The sequence below is a fragment of the Podarcis pityusensis genome (assembly GCF_964106645.2).
Source record: "Podarcis pityusensis genome assembly, chromosome: 3".
NCBI lineage: Eukaryota > Metazoa > Chordata > Lepidosauria > Squamata > Lacertidae > Podarcis > Podarcis pityusensis.
Genome location: NC_138026.1, coordinates 69,854,879 through 69,873,616, shown reverse-complemented (window position 1 = coordinate 69,873,616; position 18,738 = coordinate 69,854,879). Strand labels below are relative to the sequence as shown.

At 43.3% G+C, this 18,738-nt stretch overlaps 1 protein-coding gene across 1 annotated transcript; it reads right to left on the bottom strand.

Moving 5' to 3' along the window:
• Window positions 1–209: 209 nt before the first annotated feature.
• ACAT2 (acetyl-CoA acetyltransferase 2) lies at window positions 210–12,344 on the bottom strand. Its single transcript, XM_081000050.1, has 9 exons — window positions 12,217–12,344; window positions 9,577–9,711; window positions 7,614–7,795; window positions 6,413–6,530; window positions 5,930–6,073; window positions 4,658–4,780; window positions 2,535–2,689; window positions 1,333–1,443; window positions 210–435 (listed from the first exon to the last, which is right to left on the bottom strand). Exons 1-9 carry the CDS (start codon window positions 12,269–12,271, stop codon window positions 268–270), a joined length of 1,191 nt encoding a protein of 396 aa, XP_080856176.1. The 5' UTR covers window positions 12,272–12,344; the 3' UTR covers window positions 210–267.
• Between the last annotated feature and the right edge of the window lie 6,394 nt (window positions 12,345–18,738).

The window sequence follows — 18,738 nt, the reverse complement described above, 5'->3', positions numbered from 1 at the left end:
ACTGATTCTGCCCACTAAGGTGCTCTCTGCAGCAGCCAGCAGAGGGATTGGCTATTTTAAGCCATATTTATCCCGTGACTATATAAACAAGTCATACATACTGAGATCCATATACAACACAGTACTAGTAATTTAAAGTTGGTACAGCATTTGCAGTGATGGAACTGAGATAGTGACGTGGTCACAGTAATTGAAGGAAGAGGCGGCAGTTAAGACAGTTTGTTTTAATTAGAAGCCATGCAATACAGAATTACCGAAACACTTAGATTATCTTTCTACACACATGGCTATGCCCATCCCTCCTCCTATACACAAAGCAGCAACCCCCCGTTTTCCACCTGTTCGTTCCAGTGCATGCACAAGCGTAACAAGGATCCGACAACCAGATGCTCCAAGAGGATGGCCAAGGGCAACAGCCCCACCTTCAATGTTCACCTGCCACAAAAATTAAGTGTCCCTGTTAAATATAAAGTATACCATAGAACAAGGCAGACAAAGGGACAAGAAGGGAAATTACAGCAATGTCAGAGACTGGAGATGCCTCAATGACATTCTAACCAGCCTTCACTGGAGAGATTATCTGTAATGGTTTTTTAAAAAAAATAGAGGTAGAGTCAGAAAAAGGACCAGAGGACAAGTTAGGGTGAGGAAAGTCACTAATGCAATAGTTCGGCAGCAATACTGTGTGAATTCTCCTTAAAAGCTGTGTTGATGAGCAGCATTTATTCCAGGAAAAAAATGGCTGCAACCCTGGGAGTTGAGGGAGGTAAGCTGTCTTATTTGCAAGGGGAGGGACCCCCAGTTGCTTCAAAGCAACACAGGCACCTTCATTCCAGCGATGGCTGGTAGCCAATAGACTTGGTGGAGCTACTAGGAGGGGCATGGCGGTGTGACCAAGTTCTGATGCAATTGAGATGCCTCATTGCAGTAAAGGACACATTCCTGGCAGGCAAAATCACTTCAGAGAGCGAGTGGTATGGCCTGGCAAGGTCAATCTCAAGGACCAGATAAAGGCCTGGAGAGGTGCATCTGGCCCCTGGGCCTGAGTTTCCCCATTCCTGCACTGGAGGAAGGAAACAGCTTTTGTAAATTCCTCCTTCCCTCAACAGTTTAACACCCACCAAACCTGTGTACACTTTCCCAGTAGGAGGCTCCCCACCCCCCAAATCATCCCCTTCTGCAAATGAAATGAGCCCTTCTATATTCACCAACCCCCAATATATGCATATTTATTCTGAATGCCTTCCACCTTATCAGAGAGGCTGCACCTAATTATCTCTCCCTTTGTCAGATAAGGCTAGATGATTCCAGTATTGAGCTTTCAGAACGTACCTTTTCCGGGTTCAGTTTTAGCTCTTTTGTTACTGCACAACCTAGAGCAGCAAAGGCTTCATTGATTTCATACAAGTCCACTTGATCCACTGTCCAACCTGCTTTTTCCAGCTGCAGAAGGGCAAACCAGTAATTAACATCAAGGCTTCAAGCAATTAGCAAAGTTGGTCTGTGTGCCTTCAGGTTTTAGAAGCAGATTATAACCAACTAGATTCCAGACATTAGGAAAATAGGGTAATGCTATGGGCAGTTGGTTATTGACTCTAAAAATACTGTTTGAAGCCTTCCCATTAACATGAAAGATGTAAAATTTTACACATAGGCTCATTAAATAGCATGAGTCTTACAGAAACTATGTGTGCCAATGTCTCAGATTTATTCATAGAAACTAAAGGAGTGCATTGCTTGGAAAACAGTAATTTAGCATCAACTGAAGTTTTCCCCAAATCGGGGCTTTTTTTCAGCCAGAACTCTGTTCCGGCACCTCTCAGGTGGGCACTATTGCCATTATAGGATAACAAGGGAGGTGTTCATGGTGAGTTCCAGCACCTCTTTTTCTAGAAAAATGGCACTGCCCAAAATGTTTTTTAAGTTACTGTATTTTTCTGTATATAAGACTAGGTTTTCCCCCTAAAAAATGTCAAAAATTAAAGGGCGTCTTACACACAGATACATCTCCCCTCCCCCATTTTCTTACATCTGAGCCCCCTAAAATAGCAGGCATCTTATATATGGGGGCGTCTTATAGACGGAAAAATACAGTATATTGTTTGGGAGGAAACAGAGTGTATGTTTAATACAAGATTAGTTACTCAGGACTAACAAGCTACAGTGGTACCTCGGGTTACATACGCTTCAGGTTACAGACTCCGCTAACCCAGAAATAGTACCTCGGGTTAATAATAATATAATAATAAAATTTTATTTTTATGCCGCCTTCCCCAGCCAAAGCTCAGAGCGGCTAACAACAGTAAAATGATACAACATTCTAAAATCATTTCATTAAGAACTTTGCTTCAGGATGAGAACAGAAATTGTGCTCCAGCGGCCCGGCGGCAGCGGGAGGCCCCTTTAGCTAAAGTGGTGCTTCAGGTTAAGAACAGTTTCAGGTTAAGAACGGACCTCCGGAACGAATTAAGTACTTAAACTGATGTACCACTGTACTCTGAAAAGGTTCGCCCTGTTCCCGATATATTACTTACAGCTTTCTTTATGGCTGAGACTGGCGCAATCCCCATGACAGAAGGATCTACACCAGCTTGGGCCCAGGATACAATCCGTGCCAAAGGGGCAAGACCTCGTTTAAGGGCTTCAGCTTTCTTCATGAGAATTACAGCTGCAGCACCATCATTTAGACCTGGGATGGAGTGGAGTGGGGAGAGAGAGGGGACACGGCTTGAGACTCAAAACATGCCATTGAAAGCGTTCTCCAGGTAGAGTAAAACCTGAAAGTAGATAGAACTACCACAGTAGAAATCTTTTGCCCTCTGCTCTTCAGCTGCCTATTAGCACAGGAGTGAATTAACTTTTTCTAGCCGGTGGGCCAAATCCTTATCCCCATGACCCTAGTGTGCGAAATTTAACAGGTAGATTTCCCCACAAACATTACTAGAGTCGTCCCCCCCATGTCACAACTGGAAAGCAATGGCAAATGAGACTTGTATACAAATATAATGGTCATAATTTAGTCATTTATTTCATAAAAATTGTACACCACTTGATTGTAAAAAAAACTTCAAAGTGGTTGATAGGAACACTTATCTTCTTCAAAATTGTAGTCATCAGTAAGTTATCAGTATTAGGTAAAGGTAAAGGACCCCTGACAGTTAATCCAGTCGCGAAGGACTCGGGGGTTGCGGCGCTCATAATAATAATAATAATAATAATAATAATTTATTATTTGTACCCCGCCCATCTGGCTGGGTTTCCCCAGCCACTCTGGGCGGCTTCCATAGAAACCAAAAATACAGTAAAATATCACAGATTAAAAACTTCCCTTCTCGCTTTACAGGCCGAGGGAGCAGACGTTTGTCCGCAGTTTTTCTGGGTCATGTGGCCATCATGACTAAGCCACTTCTGGCAAAACCAGAGCAGCGCACGGAAACGCCGTTTACCTTCCCGCCGGAGCGGTACCTATTTATCTACTTGCACTTTGACGTGCTTTCAAACTGCTAGGTTGGCAGGAGCAGGGGCCAAGCAATGGGAGCTCACCCCGTCGCAGGGATTCGAACCGCCGACCTTCTGATTGGCAAGCCCTAGGCGAACCAAATTGTTTAAGGATGGTATATTGAGAAGTGTAACCTGTCACAAAATGTTGCGGTATGGCTCAGTTCCCCTGTTCGGGATTCAAAACATTCCAGCTTATCCCTCCATCCCAGTTTTCCATTCTCACCTCCCCCCAGCCCCAGTCCATCAGCATCCTGCGGCCACTGAGCACGCTTATTCCTCACTGGGAAGTTTTGAGGGTTCTCCCCTTGCAGATTTCCCCTAAAGATTTATACATTTCTTTGTACTTCCACAAAGGTGGGGGTTCCCAGCTTGGTGCTGCTGCATTGGCTACGTACACAACAGCACTTTGAGATCGGGTTAAATATATACAAGTAGGGCCTGCAAGAAAATGTACAGAATTCCGTACACTCCCATCTCATTCCTACAGGGCTTCCATTTCTCCCACCGTCTGTAATCAGCATTCCATGCCCACTGAGCGTGCTCAGTCCATACTGAGTTTTCCCCTTTGAGGGTTCATGAGGGACAGAAACACGCCTTTCAACTTTGAAGGACAACACAACACTTTAAAAGAGGCTTTTGGGATTCTGCATGGCAAACTGTATTTTACAAACAGTACTTTGTCCTGGTCTTTAAGGCTGGATCTAGACACATCAAAGAAGCGTTTCAGTTTATAGCATTGTAAATTTAAACAGGGAAAACAGGTAGAGAAAAACGGGACTCCATGTCGCCATCTGGTGGCACAATGTTCTCACACATACAATGCATATAAATTGTTTTTTCTTTACCAGTCTAGTAGAGTCCTAAGTCTCTACTGCGGAAAGGCCTAACAACCACCTCCCCCTTCCCCTCCCCCACTCCACTGCAATGCCCCAAGCTATGGTTGGAGAAAATACATGCCTTTCCCCTGCCCCAAGTATTCCCGATTGTATCTGCCTGAAGTTAAATAAAACTTGCTTGAAGCAGATGCATTTTAAGCATTATATTTAAGTGGTATCCATTATGATCCTTAATTACCCACCCTTCACCCTCGGGTCCTGGGATGGGTTACAAAATTAAAACGCACTATTAAAAATGGTTTGTAACATCTTAAACAAACCTGAGGCATTTGCTGCGGTCACGGTTCCCGTTCCATCAGTTATAAAAAAAGGCTTGATCTTTGTCACCGTTTCCAACTTGGTACCAGGGCGAGGATGCTCATCTGCTTTCACTTCGACCGGACCTGCAAGGCAGCAAGTATTTCAGAAAGAACTGTCTATGTAGAAGTTAAAATGGAACCTAAGATCTCTGTACCCTATCCAAATGGAAATTCATCTCCCTGCCCCCAACCCATACCCCATCCTGTCCTCTCCCATTCACTTCTATGCAAGCAGTCGCTCTGTGCTTGCAGAGCCAGCCCTCCACTGCAGTACAATGGGGAGACACACTCACACAACAACTCATAGCAACTCTGTGCTCCCACGGAAGAACGCTTAGGGCTCTGGTCTACTTCCAATACGTAGAAAGGTACGCAACAACAGTACTGCTTCGAGTTAACCCATGGAACCTTTGGCTTCTGAGGTTCCACCTCTTTTGACTTACAGTGGTACCTCGGGTTACATATGCTTCAGGTTACAGACTCCGCGAACCCAGAAATATTACCTCGGGTTAAGAACTTTGCTTCAAGATGAGAACAGAAATTGGGCTCCAGCGGCGCAGCGGGAGGCCCCATTAACTAAAGTGGTGCTTCAGGTTAAGAACAGTTTCAGGTTAAGAATGGACCTCCGGAATTAAGTACTTAACCCGAGGTACCACTGTACTGTTAAATGAATTAGACTTTAAGACAAAGTTTCAGAAGAAGAAGAAGAGTTTGGATTTGATATCCCACTTTATCACTACCCGAAGGAGTCTCAAAGCGGCTAACATTCTCCTTTCCCTTCCTCCCCCACAACAAACACTCTGTGAGGTGAGTGGGGCTGAGAGACTTCAAAGAAGTGTGACTGGCCCAAGGTCACCCAGCAGCTGCATGTGGAGGAGCGGAGACACAAACCCAGTTCCCCAGATTACGAGACTACCGCTCTTAACCACTACACCACACTGGCTCTCAGAAGGTCAGGAAATGTTGGCTCAGAACCGTTTCAAACAGGAGACCTCTGAAAAATTGCTTTGCAGCCGGACAGCAGTAAAATGGTTACCATCCATCATTTCCGTTTTACTTCTCACAGTGACAATGTAAATTACTAATCTTGTGGGCCAGACTCCACCCACCTCTGAGTTAGATCATTATCCCTGATAATAGAGGAAGAACTGAAGCACAGAAACAGATACAGACCATGATAACTAGTCATATGCCCTGTACCCAGAACAGGTGTTGCTATGAATACATACTCACCTTTCCTAGAAGGCACATGAACAGGAACAATCTCTTTATCAAAATAGCCAGCCTTCTGGGCATTTTCAGCCTTGTTCTGTGACTGTACAGCCAGTTGATCTTGCTCCTCTCGACTAACCTGCCACTGCTTGGCAACATTTTCAGCTGAAACCAGGAGTTGGGGAGTATATACTCATTATCAAGATGCAGCAAGAGTCATGTTGCCATATGCACAGCACAGCTGTAATTGCATCAAAAGTTCAGTAACGAAATATGGGAACCTGCTGCCTCCAACGTTCAGTGCTTACTCACTCATGACACAATCAAATCTATTTTGTTGGAAAGGTATACCTGTTGCTTAAATAAATGTTTAAAGCTATTGCTGAAGGAAATGCGAAAGCTGAAATGGTCCATCTAATATTTAATAAAAATAATATCCAATATTGAACTAGACTCTTCCCCCACCCACTTGACAATGCCATTTGGAAGAATCATGCGGCTTACCAGTTATACCCATGTGGTAGTGGTAGAAGGCATCTGTCAAGCCATCCAAGATCAGTGTGTCCTGCAAGGAGGCTTCCCCCATCTTCAACCCATTGCGCATATGAATGACATGAGGCGCCTGCAAGGAAATCATTTTGACACATTTAGAATTCTAAGAATGACGTTGTTTGGAGGTGGGTGGAAATCAAGTCTCTTCTGGCCAGTCCCTCGTCATGTCACAGCTATTCTGGTTTCTGTAAACAAATGAGGTCTACAGAAGGGGCTGCAGTACAAGGTTCGCTTATGGAAGATGCAACCCCAGTTTAAAGAATCGCGTAGGAGGTGACAGGGTATACCTCTTCCAGAGCCCTTGGAGGGCTGATGATGATCTGAGTAGGCCATACATGGGCAAATGGTCAATCCAGAGACATCCAAGGTATGCTCAGTTGGTGAAGTAGTTGACTAGAAAAGGATCCTACCTGTTCTGGATGGGGTTGCACCACTGGTGATGTCAGGTAGGTAAAGGGACCCCTGACCATTAGGTCCAGTCGTGACTGACTCTGGGGTTGCGGCGCTCATCTCGCTTTAATGGCTGAGGGAGCCGGCGTACAGCTTCCGGGTCATGTGGCCAGCATGACTAAGCCGCTTCTGGTAAACCAGAGCAGTGCATGGAAATGCCGTTTACCTTCCCGTCGGAGTGGTACCTATTTATCTACTTGCCCTTTGACGTGCTTTCAAACTGCTAGGTTGGCAGGAGCAGGGACCGCGGTAGCAACGGGAGCTCACCCCATCACGGGGATTCGAACCGCCGATCTTTTGATCGGCAAGTCCTAGGTTCTGTGGTTTAACCCACAGCACCACCCGTTGACGTCAGGACTTTAGGGCAAAAAGAGAGGGGAATGAGCAGGAAGGCTTCTAACACAGCAGGACTGTGATTTGAAGTGAAACGATTGCCATCTAAAGAGGGGAGCCCCCATTAAGTCAATTAAGTCCAGAGTCTAACTTTACTTAACTGAACCAATGAATTACACACTCTCTCTGCCGCCCCATGTCTACAGCTTGGGGATGTTGTTAGACCCAGCCTTGTTTCAGTCATAATGATTCCACCATGCAAATAATGGCTATTCTGAACTAGTCCAAATCTTTCTGCCCTGAGAATTGTTCCAAACCACTAATCTGCAAAAACCAACTAAGGCCCTTTTATGAACAGCAAAAGCCTCACCTTGCTCATGCTTTCCATGCCTCCAGCCACTACAATACTGGAATCTCCTATCATGATGGACTGAGCGCCTAAGCAAACAGCTTTCAGGCCTGAACCGCATATCATCTGGCAGCTCCAAGCAGGTATCTCATATGGAATCCCAGCGGCAACACTGGCTTGTCGGGCAGGATTCTGACCAGCACCTGCAGAAATAGAAAGAATTCATCAGCATGCAGAGACAACCAGGCTCAGTTGCTCTCATTCCTTCCCCCTGCCCAACTTTCGGCCCTCCCCATTCCTTTCCATATGAAAAGGCAAAAAGGACACAGAAACACCATTTGGCTACAATATTCTCAAGCATCCTGTTTTGTTCTTAAGTGGATAGCTGGCTCTTGCTTGCAGAACCAGACACTGCTTTCCAAAACCTACACTTAACTCTGCATTTCAACACCTGCCTTTGGGTTGCTCAAGTCACCTCTGCTCTGGATTTTCTGGTGTCAAGAGTGTTTTCTGCTCTTCCCTGACATCTGATTTGGGGCTTCTGTGCCTTCAGGATAAATTACAACATTCCTATGAGCTGGGCTTCATTTAGTTTTGAACTCCCACGTTCCACTGACACAACTTCTGCACCTTCCCTCCATCTTCCATGTTCTTTTTCTGGGCACCTTCCAGGAGTCAAAATAAAACCTCCTTGATTCCTGACCACTTTTCAACCCTGCACAACAGTTCTGCCAATTAGAATTGTTATGAGGGCACCCTATGTCACCTCAGCCCTCCCCCGACTGTCTACTAGAGGACGCTTAACCATGGAAGACCATCTCAGGTTAGCTTGGATTGGGGAAGACTGTGAGGGGCTCAGCAAGCGAGGGATTAGGTAGAAAGTATGAACCGGGGTTAGGGACTGACAAGGTATCAGGGGGAGCATAGGTAGTGAATAGGATTATTGTGGATTGGAAACTCAGGAGTGGGCAAGGAACATTTTTATAAGATTCATTCGCAGAATGAGGGAGGGCAGGGAACTTCAGGCCAAAGGGCAAAATACAACCTTTCAGAGCTCTTTATCTGGCTCATGGGGTGGAGGATAGAGAGGGATGTGCGAGTGTGGAGAAAGTAGCCTACTGTACAAATTCACCTCAACTGCTCCATCGACTTTTCCCTCTGCTCTTTCCCCCTCTCCACTGACATGCGTCCCCTGGAAGGTTGCCCAGAAGGGACTGCTGCCCTCAGTCTGAAGAAAGCTCTCCACCCCTTGGTTAGCATGTAGGGATGTGCTGTGACAGGCTTTCAAACTCTAGATGCTGACCTTTCAAGGTAAGGGAAACTGTTCCTACTAAGCAACTATTCCTTAAAAGACAACTGCTCCCTTATAAACCAACTTCCCATGAGTTATGATGCAACCTGAGGTAAGGTTATTTTGGCATTACCTTCTGAGATTTAAATTAAATGAATTAGAGTAAATGAGGATGTTCGCTACCATTTGCTCACAAATAAAACCCAAGTGTTTGCTCTCAGGAAATCTGATATACCAGCACTGAGATGAATAAAAATGGTAAGTAGGGTTGCAATCCAGCAAACTGTTGTAGCTTGAATACCCTCGGTGCTGCCAGAGGTGAGAGAGCTGTGGCTTACCAATGAAGCCTCTTCTCTGGCCGTGTGACCCACCACATGTTCTGACTGATGTGGCACATGGGGAGTCCTATATGTTGTGACTAGAGAGGGCAGATGGCAGGACCAGAGAAGGAGCAGTCACAGTTGCTTCATCTCTGGCTGCCAGGGGCAATGAAAGGTTACAAGACAACTTGCTGTAAGCTGGCAACCCTACTTACACAGGGGAAGAGAAGGTGAGCTGTACAGTAGAGGAATATTAAAAATATGACTCATAGTATAAATGCATATCTTGCCTAAGTATTACAAAAGCCCTAGTGAAGAGGGCAAAACAGATTCCAGACCAGCACCTGAGAAAACTGGTTCACTTAAGACATACCTGCAGCCAAGACTTGTCCAAATATAACCTCAGATACTTCTTTAGGTTCAATTTTTGCCCTCTTCAAGGTTTCCTTGATGGCCACGGAAGCCAGCTCATGGGCGTGCAAAGTAGACAAGGCACCATTGAAGGATCCTAGATAAAATGCAAGTTAAGTTGTTATACTACAGACAGGCCTTTTTCAACCACAAAATAAGTACTTTAGGAAAAGGTTTGTGAATCCAGGTCCAGTAAGGCATATGTAAATGAAGTAATATGGGGTGGGGTGTTGCATAACTGGAATTGTACATATGACTCAAATTATGTTTCCTAGTAAATCTTTGTGCATAAGTGAAACATAATCTTGTCCATGCTGACTTTAAAATTGGTCTCACAATTTAAATGAGACTTACTCCCAATAAGGAAGGATTTATGTTGGTGGGAGCAGACTTATTGTTGGGGGCAGGCTTTACGTTGTGTGTGAGGGGGGGGCAGAACTTCAGTTAAGTATTTTTATTGTTTTAGTTGATCATGGGGGGGGCAGCAGCTGACCTCCCACCCACCCCTTGGTTATGCCCATGATTGAGCATTATGCAAATAAAGGCTTCCTTTGGCTTGTTTTCTATTTTGCTGTCTTTCAGTTTCAGTCATTCATGCTCAAAATCATCTAAATTTGGGGTGGGAAAGCACTCTCTCCTCAATGCAACATACCCCATAACACACACACTGCCTGTGCCGTTCTTCACACTTGCTTTGTGCAAGATGGGTTAAAAAAGGTATTCATTGTCAAACTGGAAACTCTGGCGTCAAGCCAAATAAAAAAAGAGAGGCATATGTATTAAAGCTAAGTTGTGCAATAACCACTGTGAATATCAAGAGTTATTATGGAGAATAAAAAATAGATTATCAAGAGTGGGGAAAGATGATTTTTAAATAGAAGACAACAGAGTAAACTTGTCGAAGCAGATAAGAGGCTGCATTAAAGTAGAGGCAATAATCTATTTTGTCCTGCGGTTACACACAGAGGAAACACGCCCCTCATAAAGACATGCCATATGTAATCAATGTTGAAAACAACTCTGCACATGTTCAGAGGTACTCATCCTGCATTTTTGAGATCAGGAGTTGGCATTGCAGCTTTCTCGCATAACGAGTTGCCGACCCTGGATCTCCCCTCCAAGGACATCGTCACATGACCCAAGAGCCACATCCTTTTACCCAGGGCTGAATTTAGGTTTGATGACACCCTAAGCTACTGGAGGTAATGGGGCCCTTTATATGTCCAGCTATGCTTTGTCAACAACAAGTTGTCGTGGTTTTTTGTGTTGAATATATGCTATATAGTAATTTATGGATCTAATCGGTATCTAAAGCCATTTGCACATAACAAAATATGTATTTTATCAAAATAACTTACATCATAGGAATCCTATGTATATAAATGAGCAAACCAGTGATATTTTAGGGAGCAGGCTAGCAGGCAGGGCCCATTACTTACATTATAGGAGCCTACACAACACAAAACACTGTTGCTGTATGTAGGTTTTATTTCATTTGTTTTTTATCCTGTATTTTGGAAATGTACATTCAGGTTGGTTTTTTTCCTTTAAATTTTTTAGGGGCCCCCAAGAGAGTGGGGCCCTAAGTTATAGCTTGATTAGTTTATCCGTAAATCCGGCACTGCTTCTACCTTGCAGCTATCTCTTTGCAGAGGACTGGCTAAAGAGCAGCATTAGGTTCTGTTAATCTAATGAGAGAACAGAAGCGGGCCGAGCTTTCATGGTTCTACCCGGCGCAGGCCAATCGGAGGAAGAGCGCGATTCGTCAGCGCCTCTCACGAAGCAATCACAGGGCTGCTCCACCCGGTGGCTCTACAGTTCCTACCCAATCACTTGAGAGAGGCAGAGCCTGAAGTGGCCACGTTAATATTTACCACCGGCTCTACGCCACAAGTACTCCACGAAAATTAGAAACTCCGAAATGAAGATTAGGTTGCCTGTTCTATTGAACACAACGCGGCCGGCTGGCTTCCGAGTTGACATGTTTGCACGGTTAGGTTTGGGCGATCTGGGGAAAATGGCTCGAAAAGCTTGCAGTCCTCATGAAAACAGAGAAGAGTTTAGTCAAAATTTACAAGACGCCCACCTTTCATGTAGTTGCAATCGCAAAAATGTTATTTAACTTTGGATTAGGGCCAACAAGGACGTTGATTTGGGATGACGTCTAATGGATCAAAACGACAGCTCATCTTCGGATTCTCGCGCTCTTCGTCCTCTCTTAAAACCACGAAGCGCTGGCCAATCTAAACTGCTCCCACCCTTCGAGTCTGCAGTTCCCCTTCCACGAGAAATGGGCTACAGCTCAACTGGAGGGGCGCTAAAATGATACTGGAGAGGCACTGCAATAGCGATTGCTTCGCTTTCCAGCCGCGATCAGAAAGTTCAGATCAGAAGAATCCTTATTTGCATCAGCCACTAGCCATAAGCAATAGAATAAAATAAAATGGGCTGAAGATAGAGGTAAAAACCTAACTAGGCAAAATACATTTTGGAGGTTTCCATCAATGATCAAGATCAGAAAGGAAGCGCAGCGTCTCCAATGGGTGAAATATCCCCCCCCCCCAAAGCCGCCGCAGCCGGCCTTGCGCGCCCTCCCACTCACCGACCGGGGTCCTGACAGCAGCCACGAGCACAACACCTTCCCCGCTTGCATCCATGCTTCCTCCAGGTCCTGCTTCGGCCGCTGGTCCTGCAGCACCTTACGCCTGGCCTTTAAGCCACCTCGCGCCGCCCGAAAATCCCACGCGCGTTCTCATTGGCTGCGCGGGACTACTCCCACCCCCTCAAGCGCCTCCGTCGCGGAGGGCTCGGCTGAGCGTGCCGTCACGTGACAGGCGGGAGGAGGGAGGTTGCGTTTTCGCTTCCAGAGAGGCTTTGAAGGTGACGCCGTCTCCGTGCCAAAAAGATGGAGGATGCAAGTGTGCGGGAAACTTCACTGAGGACTTGCAAAATTGTCCAGTAGCACCTTAGAGACCAACTAAGTTTGTTCTGGGTGTAAGCTTTCGTGTGCATGCACACTTCTTCAGATGCACACGAAAGCTTATACCCAGAACAAACTTAGTTGGTCTTTAAGGTGCTACTGGACATTTTTAAATTTTTAATATATATTTCGACTGCGTCAGACCAACACGGCTACCTACCTGAATCTAAGGACTTGCAGTTGTCACTCCCTCAGCCTTCCTCCGAGGAGCCCAGGAGAGGTTAACACGGGGTTTCCCCGCTGAAGCGATTCGAAATGATCGATTTATGATCGTTTCTATTCCCTGCCTCCCCCCTTTAAGGAGATCAGAGATTAGACGAACAACATTTTGTCCTCACAATAGGTTCCCCAGCTTCTGCGTGCTGTTAATCTGGAGAATATTTGTTGTAATTCTTTATTGTTACTTGTTTACAACATAACAACTATAACAATGTTATCAGCACAAGTCAAACAGCCAGCTGCTTCTTTTTCCAGGGAGCATCCTTAAGCTCTAGACACTTTAACATTAAATCAGACATGAACTCTAGAAAGTAAAGTCACAACCAAGGCCTGGAAGAGCGATGCCCACTCTTAACCTTTCCTTTCATATAGCTTGTTAATACCTAAATCATCAGTCAATCTGCTTTAAAATGCAGACTCATTCTTAACCTTATTATTAAATTTATTACCCAGCCTTTACCCTAAGGTCCTATGACAGGTTACAACAATTAAAAATACAGTTTACAACACTTAAAGAGTTTACACTTAAAAAAAAAAAAGCAAAAAAATAGTGTTGGTCCTGAAAATATATATTTCATGGGTCCTAAAGACCTGCATCTTCAGGATTCACCAAAAACATTGGACACTGAAGATTTGTTTTTCCGCTTTGCTGAAAGTCATTGTGCAAGATAATGATCTCCCCATTAATTTCTTCCTTGTTGATCTGATTTGCCAATAGAAGTTCCCATAAGAGCATGCAAACTAGTGTGCCTTCAACTCAGCACATAAACAGAGTTTGGCTCTGGAACCTGTTTTCAGTGCCAGGATTCAACCCTGGAATGTATGATGCAATACTAAAGAGTATCCTACCAGATAAATATCATGAATTACTACATAGTATGTAATAAAACTATATTAAATTCTGTCTTATAAAAGATCTGATCAATCACATCCACGATAAATCGTGTTGAGCTCCATTGTGAACTGCTAGCCCATTTGCGGTAGTAAACCTCTAAGCTACAGTGAAGAACTCTGCTTTCTCTCTTTCTCTTCTGTTAGCAGATGGGTAAATACTGCATCCCAACTTTCCTCTTATCTCCCAGAATTTTCTATTTCATGACATGGAACATTTTCTGGTTTTTCCATTTCTGCAAAGCTGGGCCATTAAGACTCTGCCTCATAATTCCTATTTGATAACTCTCCGCTTATTCACCCCAATCTCTGCAATGGTAATTAAGTATATTGTCCAGGCATTGTATATTGTCCAGGCCTTGCTTGTGTACAGCATTATTCTATAGTGGTGTTTCAAGCTTCAAAACTGTATTATTACTTGCAAATCATTTTATATTGGCATGAAGCCAGCTCTAAACTTTTAGTCATTTTAAAATAAATATTACAATTATAACAAGCAGCAGCAAGCATACTAATACTGGCCTGTGTTAATTTCCCAAATGACGTAAGGTTATCAAAGCCACTACAAGTGCATATGTGGACATAATCATCTCCAGTAAAGAATCCATGAATACTACTTTTTTATTCTGCTAAATTAGCCCTTCAGTGAACATGTGTGCAAGAGATGTTTGTGTAAATGTGTGTGCTAATGCACTAGCAGATCTGGTGGTACTACCATTTGGCTTGTTGCTGTAAGTAGATGAGGGGGGGATCTATAAGCAAGGAAAGGCCTGCTACCCAAGGCCTCTGACAGGAGAGCATCCTTGTCCCAAATGGGCTATAGTTCATTGATGATATGTTCCAGCTAGCAGATGTAGGTGACAAATGGTGCTCTGTCAACTTTCTCTTCTGTTTTTCAAAGGAGACTTCTTATTCTTGAGTATTCATGTTACAGTTGCTGATAAACAGCAGTAAAGCAGCGCAGGCCTATAGTAGCCATAACACCTTCCCTTTCCTTTGTGAAATTCAGTTTGTTGAGTAAGTAGGAGAAAGGCAAACTTCTGTTTCTCCACCTGAGTCCCCTATGTGCAATATGGGAATAATAATAATTGATCCTACAGCGATAGTGTAAAATTAATGATATTCAATGTGAAGTACTCTGAATATTCTAAAGCACTGTATAAAACAAAAAGATATAATATGGGTTGTTTGCAAGGAAGTTGTTCTCTTCCCCTCCCTCTCACCTCCTTGTGCACTCCCTCAAATCTGCTCTGCAGGGTTAGGGAAACCCCTAAAACAGATTGGGGGCTGGATGGTAGGAGGAGAGGGAGGTACAAGGGCACAAGTGGAAGTCCTTACAGAAATGGAACAGGTTTGCTGGATACCATCCTATGTCATCACTGCAAATGATGGTCAAATGTCACATTAAGGTGAACTGCTAGTGTAATCAAATAATAGTTTAGAAAAGTTGGTAAATCAGCAACTATGAAAGTCAAGAGGTCCTTCTGAAGGTGAATGCCAGCAAAAATTTGAAGCCAAGAATCTACCACTCCTGGCGCACTAAATGAACATTAACAAATAGTTGCAGGGGTGTATGTGTGGATATCAGTAGTTCATTTCGTAATGCCTTTTTGTCAAAATGATCCTGTGTTATTTCAGTAAAAACTGCTGACGTCTGAGGGAATACTCAAAAGTGTATTCAGGATAGTAGCCATGATGAGTTTTTATTTTGCTCCTCCAACTTTTTAAAAACACCCCACTACCACCAATATATACATTACTAGCACCTTGAACCCAGTGTTGCTTGGGAATACTAATGCACTAAAAATCAGTGCAGTTTTGGAAGGTTCAGTCCATCATATTGATTCAAAATGGCATGCATACATAGACACAAACCTGCTTATTGATCTCAGGAACCGTCATGCAAAATTTGGTTACGATATCTTACGAGGTTTCCAAATGCAGAACAAACAAACAATATAGTTACATAATGTGTGGCCGCATTTTCCACATCACATGCCTTTTTAAGAACTTGAAGATTTATTGAGAAGTCAGAAGTGTTAATGGTTCTTATGTATCACAAACAATTCTGCAACAGTTTAGAAAACTGAAATACATCAACTTATTAGAACAGTTCTGACAACAAATTCTGCACCAACATAAAACAATTAGTGAATAAAATATGGTTCTAGATTGGGGCATTTCCCCATTTGATTTCACTATTAAACAGTGTGTACTTACCGCATATTTGGTGCGACTACTACTACTGCAGCTTTCCAGTGTAGTAGTTGTGGTCCCACCACCAATGATAAAGCTGAATTTCACAGACCACCTGAATGGAGCTCATAGACTACAGTGGCTCACAGAACACCATCTGAGAACCTCTGACACAAACATTATTCAAGATGATTGGATTGACTTATAATCGCCTTCACAGCAGTTAATCCTGTAACTATGTATTTACACTGGGGTATTGTTTCTTGTGAGTTCCCAGCCACTATGTCAAGACTACTCCAGTCTCCAATGCTTTAAGAGCTATGAATTCCAGCTGTGGCATCTGCTTCACCTTTCTTGTGTCCTGATCTTATCAGTTATGACCACCTATTATCTAATATCATTTGATATATATCCTCCAGGATTAATATTCCTTGTTTTGAGGCTGCCTTCATGAACAGCCGCCCACTGCCTGGTCCCTCAACCTCCTATGAGTCTCTCCCTTTGCAATTGTTGACCACTTTTGACCTCTTTAGGCAACTCGCTTCTTGTCAGTAAAATTCTGAACAAGCTCATCTTATTGGCCCTGGTTCTGTTAAAGGTTGTTCATACCATGACCCACCTTGAGACTGTTTTCAGTCTTCACTTTTCTTCAACTGCCACATATAGCCTTCCTTTTGCCAGTGTGGTGTAGTGGTTAAGAGCGGTAGTCTCGTAATCTGGGAAACCGGGTTCGCGTCTCCGCTCCTCCACCTGCAGCTGCTGGGTGACCTTGGGCCAGTCACACTTCTCTGAAGTCTCTCAGCCCCACTCACCTCACAGAGTGTTTGTTGTGGGGGAGGAAGGGAAAGGAGATTGTTAGCCGCTTTGAGACTCCTTAAAGGGAGTGAAAGGCGGGATATCAAATCCAAACTCTTCTTCTTCTTCTTCTTCTTCTTCTTCTTCTTCTTCTTCTTCCTTTTGCATTTTTTAAAAAAAGAGAATAGCGAAGTAATAGTTTCTGTGAGTACGCCTACAGCTTAAAGTGTAAATTTAACTATTCTCTCCTCCTTCATCCCTGTAATAAAACCTGGGAGTTGTAATGCCAGAGTAGTGCCAGGACCTCTGAGACACAATTTCCTCATATTTCTGTAGAGCTAGAATCTCCAGAGGACCTTAGCATCATCCATAACAGTTTAAGGTGGCAATGCTGGGAACCTTACCTGGGAGTAAATCTCATTGAATGTATTGATTTAGGGTCACTTCTGAGTAAATAAGGATGATATGTTTACACTTTGTCGTTTGACTAAATAATAGCACCACAGATACATGTGAAGATGCTCTTCCTGTTGCATCACCATCCTTAGCAGATACAAGTACGGAAACCCCATGATGAATTTTAAAAAACTGTAGGAATGATGCATAGGTGTATTCAAGATACTTTGAAATACTATTAGTGTTAGATGGGGGCTTCCATGTCAACGTACTAATATTTACACATGGAAAACAAGACATTTCCACAGAATTACAACATGGATTGCTACTGTTAAGTAAACTCTGGTAATTCTACCAGCCCTATAGGGAACAGGCACACTTTTCCCCTTAAAAAAATGTGTTTGTGGAGTTAGTTAATTCCAGAGTTCTTTTTCTGTTCATGATATAGCAGATCTGCCCTCTAGTGATGAGTGTACTTTATTTATTTATTTATTTTACTCCTGCCAACATGCTGGAGGCAACACTGCTAAGAAAACACAGAAAGGGTTGTTGTTGTTTTACAAAGGTTGAAACTACAATAAAACACTTTAATAAATTCCTTCTCACATTTCTTTGCATAATGCCCATTGCCATTGTTCACATTTGCCCCACCCACTTTAAATGTCACCAGAATAATACAATGTATTTCTCAAAATTTTGAGGCTAAGGTTCTTAAAAAAAGAGATAGATAAGAGAGAACTGAAAGGTTGGGAGGGAACTGAATTACGTATATGCAATACTTACTTTTCCTTCCAACCCTAACTCAGGGCTAGACCAAGACATTTTGCCACCTGAAACAAAAGTACACAATGACATCCCTTACAGCAGCTGTGATAATCATAGATTTATAAGGGACCCTGAGGATTATCTAGTCTAACCCCCTGCAATATAAGAATGTGCAGCTGTCTGTTATGGGAATCAAACCTGCAATCTTGGCATTATGCCTCTTCTTCAATTCTAAATCCCAATTTGATTCCCACCAAATGTTTTTACAGAGATATCTTTGATCACAAGGCAGACAATACCCATGACCCCAGGACTGGCTCTGCTTAACCTGTACAGGACATACCACGAATTAGAAACAAAGAACTTAGAACCAATTTGTTAAGGACGACCATAGCCAGGACCGGTGGTATAGGGTGATCTGGCAGGTAGCATTATTTGGAAAATTGACACGAAAAAAGGAAGATAGCAAGAGGCCAGGGGAAATATAGTAATTTTTATGCAGTCTGGGGTGACTTTACAGATTATACAATGAATGAGGAATATAGCAGAACAGTGCCTATGGCCTACAGCACAGTTTGACTTGCATGAAGCACATACTTTAATTATTATTTTTTCTCCTCCCCTCCTGCTTTTGTATAAACCCTGCAGACCACTGATGCTGATACAATAACTTTTAAGCTGTGGACAAGCATTCAAGTGATGGTGGCTAATATGTATTAATTTGTGTTTGTTATACCCTTTGACAAAGTGCTGTAGGGTATTCATAGATGATTCTCTGTATGTAGTTGGTTTATCTTTGTTTAAAATGTTTTTTAAAGTTTTTTAAAGAAAAAGTGACAACTTTCACCTGTTGTTTTTGTTCCAACACTCAAGTTTTGCCTC